General features: G+C 36.9%; 1 protein-coding gene across 1 annotated transcript in view; it reads left to right on the top strand.

The window, feature by feature from the left end:
* Nucleotides 1-13,185, top strand: part of USP34 (ubiquitin specific peptidase 34) — a 220,960-nt gene that overhangs the window by 115,224 nt on the left and 92,551 nt on the right. Inside the window, 4 exon segments of the mRNA XM_028516659.2 lie at nucleotides 1,094-1,220; nucleotides 1,313-1,460; nucleotides 10,919-11,019; nucleotides 11,225-11,434. Of these exon segments, the coding sequence (XP_028372460.1) occupies nucleotides 1,094-1,220; nucleotides 1,313-1,460; nucleotides 10,919-11,019; nucleotides 11,225-11,434 (586 nt within the window).

Genomic DNA, 13,185 nt, shown 5'->3' with positions numbered 1-13,185 from the left:
CTATTGTTTTATATTCTTTATATTAAGAGACTAAGATAAATGTCTCTTTAGAAATATTTTTTTAAAGATAAGATTTTAATCTTAAACAGTGGTTCTCAACAAGAAGCAGTCGTTCCCACGGAACATTAGGTAACTTGTGGAAGCATTTTTTATTCTCACAGCTTACAAGAGAAGGGGTACTATTGGAATGTAGTGGGTAGAAATCAAGGATGCTGGTAAACATTCTACAGTGCATGAGATATCTCCCACCTCCCCCCTTCCACCCTCCGAACAAAGAATTATTGGCCCAAAAAGCTTGTTCAAGATTACTTTTTTACTCAGTAATAGAAGCTGGACATTGGATTGCTTCTAGGAAATCAAGTCCATTTTATTCCCTTTTGTATCCTCCTTCTATTCCAGAATTGCTGATTAGTATAAGATATTGATAATTTTTTTCTTAACTGAACTCATTTACCTTGGATCCTGTCTTGACAACTAGAAATCACTTAGGAAATTGACACATACTTAGTGTCATACTAGATGCTTGTGTCCTGTGAAATACTAGCCTTTATAATTCATTTTGTAATTTTAGCAGTCATGGAATCAGCTCTCAAAATTCTGTTAGGCTGGTTAACATATATTTACTAGAAAAATTTCTCTATCTGAAAAATATTTCAAATACCTTTTCTTCCTCTTCTGAATGTAGGAATGACAACTTGCCATTTCTCTTACCAGATAAGTTTGTTGTTTGAATTCATCCTGCATATTACTACCACTATCCCCATCTTCCATTTAAAATAATAATAATGACGATGGTGATGATGATGATGTTCTTAGTGGGATTTTTTTTCCTCAGTAATTTTTCCTGAAAACCATTTTTTAGGAGTTTTAGCTATGTTTATTTATGCCTATTTTTAAATTTGATTCAGTATGTTGAATCTAAACTGAGTGCTTTTAATTTGGGGGGAAAAAAAACAAGCAGTGCTATAGAGTAAATTGGAATGCACTAGAATCTTTTGTGGGCTTTTTCATTTTATAAAGTAATAAAAACTTCAGTAATATTAAATTGTTTTAAAATTATATCCTTTCTGTATTTGGTTTTTGTTTGTTTTAGGTTTGCATATCATCTCAGACAGTGGCAAATTGAAGGCACTGGTATTAGTAGTCATTTGAAAGCACTGAGTGACAAACAGTCCCTGCCGCTAAGGGTTGTATGTCAGCCAGCTGGACTTCCTGACAAGGTAGTTACATAGTTTTAGTTTCCAAATTGATAACATTTCCCAGTTTATCTGTTCTTTTTGTATTTTTAAATTGATTGCATCTCATATTTCAGATGACTATTGAAATGTATCCTAGTGACCAGGTAGCAGATCTTAGGGCTGAAGTAACTCATTGGTATGAAAATTTACAGAAAGAACAAATAAATCAACAAGCTCAGCTTCAGGAGTTTGGTCAAAGCAGCCGAAAGGGAGAGTTTCCTGGTAAGTCCAGTAGTTCACATTTTCATATATTTTAAGTTGTATTATATTAACTTCAAAATTTTATTTCTTTGAAGACTACCATGTTTGTAGCTCTCACCCACATTTCCCTACTCTTGGTGTAATTCCATAGACTGATTTTTTTTTAATATGATTTTAATCAGGATTTTCTTTTTTTCTTTTTTTTTTTTTTTCCCCCACCCCTACCATCCCCAGCCCATCTCTCCCATGCCCTTTCTTTTTTTTGTCAGTATTTTTTATTGGTTATGCTACTAGTTTTCCTAATTTTTCTCCCTTTATCCCCCTCCGCCCTGCCTCCCCAACACTCTAGCATTCTACCCTCCTTTAGTTCATGTCCATGGGTTGTACATATAAGTTTTGAGTCATCTGTTTCCTGTACCATTTTTTATCTTTACCCATCAATTTTATGTCTACTAATTATGCTGCTTCTTCCCTGTACCTTTCCCCCCGATTCCTCCGTTCCCCCTCTCCACCGAGATCTCTCCTTGTGATGTCCATTTCTCTGATTCTGTTCCTGTTCTCATGGTTTGCTTAGTTTTTGTTTTCATTGTTTTTCTTTTCTTGATAATTGTGAGTTTGTTGTCATTTTATTGTTCATATTTATTATCTTTTTCTTAGATAAGTCCCTTTCACATTTCATACAGTAAGGGCTTGGGGATGATGAACTCCTTTAACTTGATCTTATCTGAGAAGCACTTTATCTGCCCTTCCTTTCTAAATGAAAGCTCTGTGGGATAGAATAATCTTAGATGTAGGTCCTTGCCTTTCATGACTTTGAATACTTCTTTCCAGCCCCTTCTTGCCTGCAAGGTTTCCTTTGAGACATCAGCTAATAGTTTTATGGGAATTTCTTTGTAAGCAACTGTCTCCTTTTCTCTTGCTGCTTTTAAGATTCTCTCCTTATCTTTAATTTTGTGTAACTTAATTGTGATGTGTCTTGGTGTGTTCCTCTTTGGGTATAATGTCTTTGGGACTCTCTGGGCTTCCTGGACTTCCTGGAAGTCTATTCCCTTTTCCATATTGGGGAAGTTCAATTTCTTGCTGTTGTTCTTCTCCTTCTGGCATCTTTATAATTTGAATATTGGAACATTTCAGGTTGTCCCAGAGGTTTGTAAGACTCTCTTCACTTTTTTGAATCTTGTTTCTTCATTTTGTTCTGGATGGATGTTTATTTTTTCCTTTAGTTCCAAATCGTTGCTTTGAATCCTTGTTTCCTTCTTGTCACTGTTGGTTCTCTGAATATTTTGCTGTATTTCACTCTGGGTATCCTTCATTTGTTTTTTTCATTTTTCCACCAAGCTCAATCAGATCTGTGAGCATTTTGATTACCAGGGCTTTAAATTCTCCATCAGATAGGTTGGTGATCTCCATGCTAAGTTCTCTTCTTGAGTCTTTGCTCTGTTCTTTCATTTGGGTCATATTTCTTTGTCTTGGCACACCTGGTAAGTTGTAAGGGGGTGGGGCCTTAGGTATTCACCTGGGCAGAGCAACGTTCTTTGCTGTGCTGCAGTGCTGCCTGTGGGGGAGGGGCCAGAGAGGGAACAGTGCAGCTCGCCTGCTAGTCTCTAGTGCACTTTTTAATGAACTCTTGTGTGAGACTGGGAGTTTCTCCCACCCTAGCAATCGCCATAGTCCACAGTCTGAGTCTCAGTTTTTCCTTTAATTCAACCCCTCCTGCACAGCCCCACCCCCAGGGTCCTCCGCTCCCGCCCCCACAGTTTGCGGCCTCACCCTGGTTTTTCTGAGTTATCCAGCATGATGGGCCGCCTTACCCGTCTGGTGGTTCTGGTTGATTTTTTCTTTAATTCCTTGGTTGTTAAGACTTCCGTGCAGTTTGATTTTCTAGCGCTTTGGTTATTTATTGATTTCAGATTGGTTGTTATCTTATTGGTTGTGCAAGGAAGCAAAGGGTTTCTACTTATGCCTTCATTTTGGCTGGAACTCTCCATTGATTCTTAAGAGTTAGAGTCACTTCAGGTGTTACTACTAGTAAACATTCTTTTCTCCTTCTCAAAGATTTCTACTTTGGGAGGTTATTTGATAAGCACCAAGGGAAATGTTAATCAATTTGTTTCCATATATTATTTAGTGCCCTACAGTTTTGGGGGGTCATTTTGATATAGATGTATATTTTTTGGAGCATATGAAAATAATGCCCTCTTAAATTTCACCTGTGCATTTCACCCCTTCCCTCCAAGAAAGTATCATATTAAGAAATTTTTCATGTGAGCCTAAAGTTATATTTGATTCCTGATTTAACTCTTAAGACTAGTACATTTTAGTGTCTTCCTATAATACATAAAATATGAGCTAATCAGAGGAACATCTGTAAGAGCTGTTATTTTTTGTTATAATTGAAACGTCTGAAATTATAACAGGCTAAATAGATACTCAGTGGAAAAATTTTAAAGTTTTAAAAGCTTGTTTTTAGGACTTTGACTCTGCCTGTGTGCAGAGTAATTCTTTGGCATCTTTTAGTAAAGAGACAATATCACTACAGCATACTTAAGGTGGAACCATGTGCATCTTCTAAAGTAGCAGATCTTTTAAGTTTTTCTCTTGAATAATTTACAGATATTCTTGATACAAAAGAATAGGTGTTGAAAAGTCTCCCTTCTACCCTAACCTTTAAACCACCCATTTCTCTTCTTGTGAAGCAGATGTTTTTTACTGGTTTCTTACATATCCTTGAAAAGGTACCAAGAAGTATATTCTCCCACACGCGCGCACACACACATACACACACACACACCCCTTTAAAACACAAATGTAGCATTCTATTTATACTCCTCTACCCTTTCCTTATAGTGCTTAACATTCATAAAGAACATTCCATATTAGTGCATATAGAAAGTTACCTCATTCTTTTTAAAGATCTGCCTAATCTATAATAAGGTGGGACCATGATTTATTTTACATATTCTCTATTCATGGACATTTAGGCTGTTTCCACTGTTTTTCTTATTACAAACAATGCTATCTAACAAATTGGCTAAAAACTTAGTTATGGAGTTTTCAGGTCAAACTGTATCTACTTTTGTAACATTTAAATTAACATAAAAAGAATGCGAAATTAGTAAAATGAAAACCACCCATGTTCCTACCACACATATTAAGAACTAGAACATTATTAGAAGCTACTTCTGTATCCCTCCCTAATATCATCCTTTCCATTTCCTCTTAATACAATCTTGTTTTTTGGTTTACTATTCTTTTAGTATTGCTTATAGTTTTACCTCTAGTGGGTATTCCTAAACAATGTATTTAGTTCTTTAAAACAGATAAGCAAGCACAAACTTGATGGATTAATGAAAAGGGAAGTATGGCTCTTAATAGATGAAGGATCACAGAAGAGAATGCTCCTACGCCACATCACAATAAATCAGATGATAAATAAAAACTTATATCTAGTTTAAGATTTGTCTTTTTAGGGTTTTGCTGTCTACTTGAATAAGTGGATATATCTTACATGCCTCTGTACAAAATATTGTAGAGATACCAGGTAATTTATTTTATAGTATCTTCTACCTAAAATCGTAATGTAATTATATCAAATTTGATGAAATTTACCTCGAATAATAAATAATCAAAGCAGTATATGAGGTTCTAAGAGGAAAATACAACAGGATTTAATGATGAATTTTAATGCCAACTATTAAACATTTTAAAACCACAGTGGTACCTTGGTACTTGTTGTTAATTTGTTCTGGCACTTGTGACACGTTTTGAAACTGATGACTACTGAACAATGAAGTATTTTCTCTTGTGGGGTGGTTTTGTGACTCAAATACTCAGCATAGATTGAAAGTATTTTTATACACAAAATTAACTATAGGAAAATCCAGAAGAAATAGGATTAAATATCAAACCTTTGAGAGAGCCAAGATTTCTAGGCTTAGAAATAATAAAGGAAATTATCATACATTTCACTATGCAACCGTTAATCAATTTTGCTGCACAATTGTACTTGAGGAAAATTGCCAAAATTAATCTGGAGGAACCTGTTTTTCTCCTATGTGTTTGAAATATTTTCGGATAGAATTTTCTTGTTTGTGTGAAGGGAGGCAAGTAATTAAAAATGTTATATGTCCTTATGCAAAGCAGTAGTCCTGTTTCACACATTCCAGACAATAGCTGTTTAGTGCTCAGTGGAGTTTTTCTATATTAAGTTAATAAGATTTAACAATATTTATTTAAGTTTCATTTAATTATTCAGATATTTCAACATTTTTACCTAATTTTCCTATTTTTTTTATTTTTAAAAAAAGTTCTTATTTTTCAATTACAGTTGACATATACTATTATATATTACTTGCTGGTGTAAAACCCAGAGATTAGATGTTATATAATTTACTAACTGATCACCCTGATTAATCAGCTCCCAATCTGACACCATACATAGTTATTACAATATTAGTGACTATATTCCCACTGCTATACTTCTTAAATCCTTCAACCTTTTTACTCAGTCCCCCATCCCATCTGGCATTGGTAAAAATGTTCTCTGTATCTATGAGTCTGTTTCTATTCTGGTCATTTGTTTATTTTTTAGATCTCTTTTATCTAGTGTTAAGTATTGCTACCTCAGCTTTTGTTTATTTCAATTTTCACGAGTATCTTTTTCCCTCCCTTTACTTTCAGTCTGTGTGTCCTTTGATCTGAAGTATGTCTCTAGTGGACAGCATATGTAAAGGTCCTGTTTTGTTCATTCAGCCTCTAGCCTCCATATGTCTTTGATTATAGCTTTTAATCCATTTGCATTTAATTTTTGATATTTATTGCCATTTTATTATTTATATATGCTTTAAGAGTTTATTTATTTATTTTTAGAGACAGGAGAAGAGAAGGAGAGAAAGGGAGAGAAACTTCAATGTGTGGTTGCCTCTCGCACACCCCTTGCTGGGGACCTGGTCTGCAACCTAGGCATGTGCCCTGACTGGGAATCGAACCAGTGACCCTTTTGTTCGCAGGCCCACGCTCAGTCCATTGAGCTACACCAACCAGGGCTATTATTTATATTTTTTGTTGTTCTTTGCCTTCTTAAAGAATACCCATTAACATTTTTTATAATACTGGTTTGGTTTGGAATAAACTCTTAGATTTTTCTTTTCTGGGAAGCTCTTTATCTGTCCTTCAATTCTAAATGATAGCCTTGCTAGGTAGAGTAATCTTGGTTGTAGGTCCTTGCTTTTCATCACTTTGAAAATTTCTTGCCACTCCCTTCTGTCCTTCAGAGTTTCTGTTGAGAAATTAGCTGACAGTTTTATGGGATCTCCCTTGTCAGTAGCGAACTGCTTTTCTCTTGCTGCTTTTAAGATGCTCTCTTTGTCTTTAATTTTTTTGCCTTTTAATTATGATGTTTCTTGGTGTGGGCCTCATTGGGTTCACCTTGTTTGTGACTCTGTGCATCTTATACTTACAGATCTATTTCCTTCACCAGGTTAGGGAAGTTTTCCGTTATTCTTTATTCACATAGATTACTAATGCCTTGCTGGCTCTCTTCTCATTCTGGCACCCCCATGATGTGAATGTTAGTACACTTGAAGTCCTAGAGACTCCTTCCTTACACTATCTTCATTTTTTTGTATTTTTTTTTTTTAATGTTCTGATCGGATGTTTTCTGCTTTATCTTCCAAATCTCTGATTTGATCCTCTACTTTATTTACTCCAGTGCTGATTCCCTGTAGTATATTCATTTCAGTTAGTGTATTTATTTCTGACTGGTTCTTTTTATGTATTCTAGTTCCATTTTTTGTTTCCTATCTTTTAATTCTCTAAGTTCATCACTCTTTAAGTTCATTGAGCTCCTATAACTAGTGTTTTGAACCTGTATCTAGTAGATTGCTTGTCTCTATTTTTTTCCCCTGGAGTTGTAGTCTGTTCTTTCATTTGGAGCACATGTTTTTTAAAGATTCTGTTTATTTATTTTTAGAGAGAAGGCAAGGGAGGGAGAAAGAGAGGGAGAGAAACGTTGACATATGAGGGAAACATTGATTGGTTGCTTCTCACACGTCCCCAACCAGGGACCCATGACCAAGGCACGTTCTGTGACCAGGAATCAAACAAGTGATCTTTTGGTTCACTGGATGATGGCTAACCCAATCAGGACTGGGACACATTTCTTTGTCTCCTCATTTTGGCAGCCTCCCTATTTTTTTTTTTCTGTCTATTAAGTAGAACTGCTACATCTCTTGGGCTTGGGTGAGTTGCCTTATGTAGTAGGTATCCTGTAGGATCCAGTGGCACAGCTGCTTGATCACATGATTTGGGCTCTCCAGGTACACTCCTGTGTGGGCTGTGTATACCTTTCTGTTGTAGCTGAGTCCTGAAGGCTGTTGGCACCTCGGTAGGAATGATTTACCGTAAGGCTGATCAACTGTAAGGACTGGCTGGGACCACTGTGGAAGATCAGCTAGCTGTGCAAGGGCCAACCCCACAGAGTAGAAGTTAGTTGATCAAGGCTCTGGTGCCTGCCGAGTCCACCTTTTTTTGTGTGTCCCACATGGAAGAGTTCTGGTAGTTCTTCAACATGGTCTGATGCTGTCTACCAGGTGCCCTAGCTCTAGGGCCTCCTGGGAGGTGCAGGCCAAGGGTAGCCTCCACAGGAGTCCTGCCTGGGACCACCCAAATGAGCTAAGCATTCTACAGAAGGCAGCCACTTGTGCTGAGCTTGGAGATGCCCAGGAAAGACCAAGCTGAGAACCAAGGCCTGCTGCAGCTACTGCTGGGTCTGGGGCCACTTAGCCAGAGGTACAGTCATGCTGATGCCAGATACTGCTTGCTTCAGAGATTTTAGGGAAGTCTGAAGCATTAGCCAATAGGGACCTTTTACATGTTAAAGCTACTCAAACAGCTTTGGTGGGCCCCAAAGTTTCGTGGGGCAGGATCTCAGGAAATTACCAGGGCAGGGGGAACTGTGTTAGCCAGATAGATGTAGAGTCAGATATAGCACCTTATTGCCAGCTCTGTTGGGGAAGGGTCAGAAAAGGAACAATGGCCTCTGTCAGCACTTGTGTCTATGAGAAAGCTGCCCCTCCAGCTCTTGCCTTGACACAGGACAATTCAGTTTCTCATATGTCCCTGGTGCCTTTCAAGCTGCTGCCTTGCTGCCTAGAACCGAATCTTAGAGTGAGTCAGTCCAAGTAACTCCATGCACAGGCTGTTTAAAGAGGAACGCCTGGGACTCCAAAAGCCTTCCCTCTCACTCAGCCACAGTCCCTGCTGGCTTTTACAACCAGAACTTATGGGGACTTCTTTTCCTGACACTAGAACCCTGGGCTGTGGGGACTGGGTTGGGTCTGGGACCCCTTCTTCACGGGGGTGCCTTTGCAGCTGAGATAACCCTCACGATTTTTATCCACTACACGCAGGTGCGGGACCAGGCCATTCTGAGTCTCTGCCTCTTCTACCAGTCTCTGAGGCTTTTTTATATCCTTAGTTGTAAGACTTATATTTAGCTCGATTTTAGGTGGCTCTGAATGGTAGTTTTTTTTATAGATTATTTATAATTTTGATGTGGTTTTGTGAAGATTCATGTACTGCCTTTACCTACACTGCCATCTTTACTAGAACTTTTAAATTTTCCTATTCTGTCAAGCATTTCCTTTTTTGAAAAATTAATGGATTAAATAATAATATGAATGCTGCTGTGTTCTCAGAATGAGGAGTACATGCTCAGAAAATTTACACCTCACACACTATTTCTTAGTAAGTTACTTGAGATTATTCTGGAGCAAAATGATATACGAACAAGAAAGAAGAGGAACATTCTAGAGACATAGTGAGGAGATATTTTAGCTTAAAAGCTGAGCAACAGTCAGAGAATAATTGTCCTTATGAACAGCAGAATAGGATGGCTCTGAAGGAAGATCTCTGGGAAGGAAAAGTCCATAATTACTTTATTGAAAAAACATTTTTAAAAAGGATGCAATTAATACAGCCCTGGCTAGTGTGGCTCAATGGATTGAGGGCCAGCCTGTGAACCTAAAGGTTGTTGGTTCGATTCCCAGTCAGGGCACATGGCTGGGTTGTAGGCCGGGACCCCAGTTGAGGGTGTGTGAGAGGCAACTGATTGATTTTTCTCCTGCACATGGATGCTTCTCTCCCATTTCCACCTCCCTTCCCCTCTCTCTAAAAAAATAAATAAATAAAATCTTTTAAAAGAGGATACAATAAAGACAAATAATGCAAGAAAACAAAATGCCATCAGAAACAAAAACTAAAAGCCAAATTTTAAAAATCAGTACCATATGATTTCACTCATGTTGAATCTAATGAACAAACTGAACTGAGGTAGAGAAAAGACTGACAGCTGTCAGAGGGTTAGCTGGTGGAGGGATCAAGCAAAAAGGAAAAAGCACTCATGGACATGGAGAACAGTGGTGATTGCAGCAGGGGTAGGGGGTATAAGGGGGATAAATGGCAATGGAAAAAATACAATAAAATTCATGGATTAAACAATACTTATATTGAATACCTGCTATATTCTCGTGCTGGGGAATACATCTATGAACATAAACTCTGCCTTTTAGAACTGGGATTTTTTTAAGTGGAGGAAATATATAAATATATCATGTTAGATCCTATTAAGTGGTTTAAAGAAAGATAAAACAGTAAGGGATTAATAGTGAATTGAAGCTCTTCAGATTGAGTGGTTGGTTAGACAGAAGGCCTTTTGAGCTTACATTTGATAGATCTGGAGGAAGTGAGGGAATGAGCTGTGTGAATGAATTCCTGTGTGGAGGAGCATTTTAGGGTTTCGGATGCAAACGGTTTTGGTGTTTTCAAAAAAATAGGGAGGTTGGGTGGCTAAAAACATATGTAGGTAGGGATGATGGTGGGAAATGAAGCAGAAGGGATAGGCAGCAAAAGAGGACTTTATGGTTTTTAGAAATAAATTGCCTCAATCTGAGTTAATTATATTTATCATAATCTAGGATGTTGTAACTGATCTTTTTATGTCAGAGCTTTTTTTTTTAATTTTTTTTCTGTGTTATAGTTTGTCTTACTTTGTTTTGGTGCATAATAACAGGGAAGAGAAAATTTGATCATTATAAATACTTGCTGGTTAATTGTTTAACTAGCATTAATGTATTAATAAATCTGAATCATCTGCATGTGTTGTGTGGGAAAATGGTTTAGGTTCCCAGAAAGCTCCATAATGATTTTTACTTGTATAATTTTTCATATTGTTAAGCTGGCAGGAATTGATCTAGTTAAAATGATGCTAAAAGAGAATTTTCATGTAATTTTTCCTGTCTAATGCTAACTTCTAACAACAGAAAATTCAGGAAGCATGCTTAGTAACTGTCTCCACTTTGCTTAATAATTATATTTAAGCTGAATGTCCAGTGAAATTAATTAATATAACCATATTTTCATGTTAGCAAAGAAGTTAACTCTTCTAAACTTTTTCACTTATGTTCTCTCCTGTTTTTAAGGAGGCCTTATGGGACCTGTCAGGATGATTTCATCTGGACATGAGTTAACAACAGATTATGATGAAAAAGCATTGCATGAGCTTGGTTTTAAAGATATGCAGGTACACATAAGTATGATTTGAGTTTTACTAATCTGTTGACTGTTACAGTCTATAGGGGGACATTTGAAGGTACAATTTAAAAACCGTTCTTATTGCTTTTGTTATATTAAAATTTTAAATGGAGTTATTTTATACTTCAGAGATTTATTAAGCCAAACTTAGTATGTATAATTACTTTTTTTTCCTATTGCTTCTGTTTTTACAGATGGTTTTTGTATCTTTGGGTGCACCGAGGAGAGAACGGAAAGGGGAAGGTGTTCAGCTGCCAGCATCTTGCCTACCACCTCCTCAGAAAGACAACATTCCAATGCTTTTGCTTTTACAAGAACCTCATTTAACTACTCTTTTTGATTTATTAGAGATGCTTGCATCATTTAAACCACCCTCAGGAAAAGTGGCAGTGGAAGATAGTGAGGTGACTATCATTTTATTTTTTACAAAGTTTTATCTTTGTGCAGAATGGGAAGAAACTTTTTTATTAATCTCTTAAGAGCAGTAAAACCTAGGAAACCATTAAGTTAGTTATTAGCTACTTCAGTGTATAATATGATTTAGGCATACTGTTTAAAGTATTGTTTTACGAAGATCACAATAAGCAGTTTCAACCTTCATTGAATCCCATGGGGAAGACAGATCATTGACATGCTGAACACATAAGTAGGTTCACTTAAAGTAAGAGATAGTTTTAGGTAGAGGTAGGCACTACGACTGAAACATGACATGCCATTATTAGGGTGTGGTGATAGAGATCCATTTATATATTATTTGGTCAAAGAAGATTTCTCTAAGGGAGGGTAGATGCAATCTTGAGGTCGAAGAAGGAAAAGGAGCCAGCTAAATGAAGAGAATGAGGAATGATTTGGGTAGAGTAATTTGATTCCTGAAGCCCTTGATATGAGAAGGATTTAGATAGGTCTAGGAATTTTAGAGAGCTAGTTTCTAGAATGTGGAGGGTGATGGGAGAGTAGAATGAGACTGTAGGCCATTTTCATTTTCTTCAGAGTAAAGTGGACAGCTTTTAAAATATCTTAAGCAGAGAGAAAGAGAGAGATATTTGTTCCTTGATTTTTGTTTTAAATGTAATAGGTTTGTTTGGCAAGAAGAGAAAAAGGTGTAAGGAACCTAAAGCACTAATCCAAGGAAATGTTGACAGTGCCCCAAATAGAATGGTGGGAGTGGACATAAATTAAATGGACAGCAGGTCCCAACAATATAACTTGGTGGTAGATTGATTTAAGATTAAGCATAGACTTGGGTTTGGGAAGAAGGAAAATAGAGAAGGAAAATGCAGGTTTCTGGCTTGAGTAACTAGGTAGATTCCATTTGAGATGAAAATGGATGCCTGTGGGATATCAAGTGAAGATGTCAGGTAAGCAATTGGATTATATGAGTTTGGAGTTCAGAGAAGAGTTTTGGTCTAGAGAAGTAATTTTGTGGCTTTTCAATATAAAGTTGGTATTTAAAGTAAATAGTGTGGCCTTGACCCGTGTGGCTTGGTTGATTGGCCATTGTCCCACCAAGCAAAAGGTTGCTGGTTTGATTCCAGGTCAGGACACATGCCTGGGTTGTGGGTTTGGTCCTTGGTTCAGGTGCATACAAGATATAGCTGACTAACGTTTCTTTCTCACATCAGTCTTTCTCTCTCTCTCTTTCTCTCTCCCATCCTCTCTAAAAATAATAAATCAGATTTTTTAAAAAGTCAGTAGTGTGTATGAGATCACCTAAAGCAGTCATTTTCAGTCTACTGAATTTGTTTTCTTAATGCCTTTAAATGGACTTACTCTAAGGTATTGTTCATTGATGTTCTTCATCCAGTGAATCATTATTTTGAGGTTGAGTGGCAGTTAGTTAATAGTGGTGCTTTTGTGGCTTGCTTTTGATGGCTATTGTTTGTTCTTTCTTTCCCAAGAATGTTAAATAACTTCTTTTTATGTTTTCAAAATGTGTTTGATCATGGATACAGTGGTAGCCACTGAGTCCCGTGTTCTGATAGTGTGGTTTCTTTTGTAGGGGCATATTTTTAAGTTTCTAAGAAATCGCCCTTTTGTTTAAACAGAATAATTAATACTAGATGCCCATGAATCTCTCATTTCTTCACCTTTTTTATCTTATACCACAAATACTTAATGACCTTTTACTTTATGTCAACATTGTATTGGCAACTTA

Source organism: Phyllostomus discolor, chromosome 6, assembly GCF_004126475.2.
Source record: "Phyllostomus discolor isolate MPI-MPIP mPhyDis1 chromosome 6, mPhyDis1.pri.v3, whole genome shotgun sequence".
In the NCBI taxonomy this organism is placed as follows: Eukaryota; Metazoa; Chordata; class Mammalia; order Chiroptera; family Phyllostomidae; genus Phyllostomus; species Phyllostomus discolor.
Note: the sequence above shows the minus strand (reverse complement) of the source record. Positions and strands in the feature narration are given on the sequence as shown.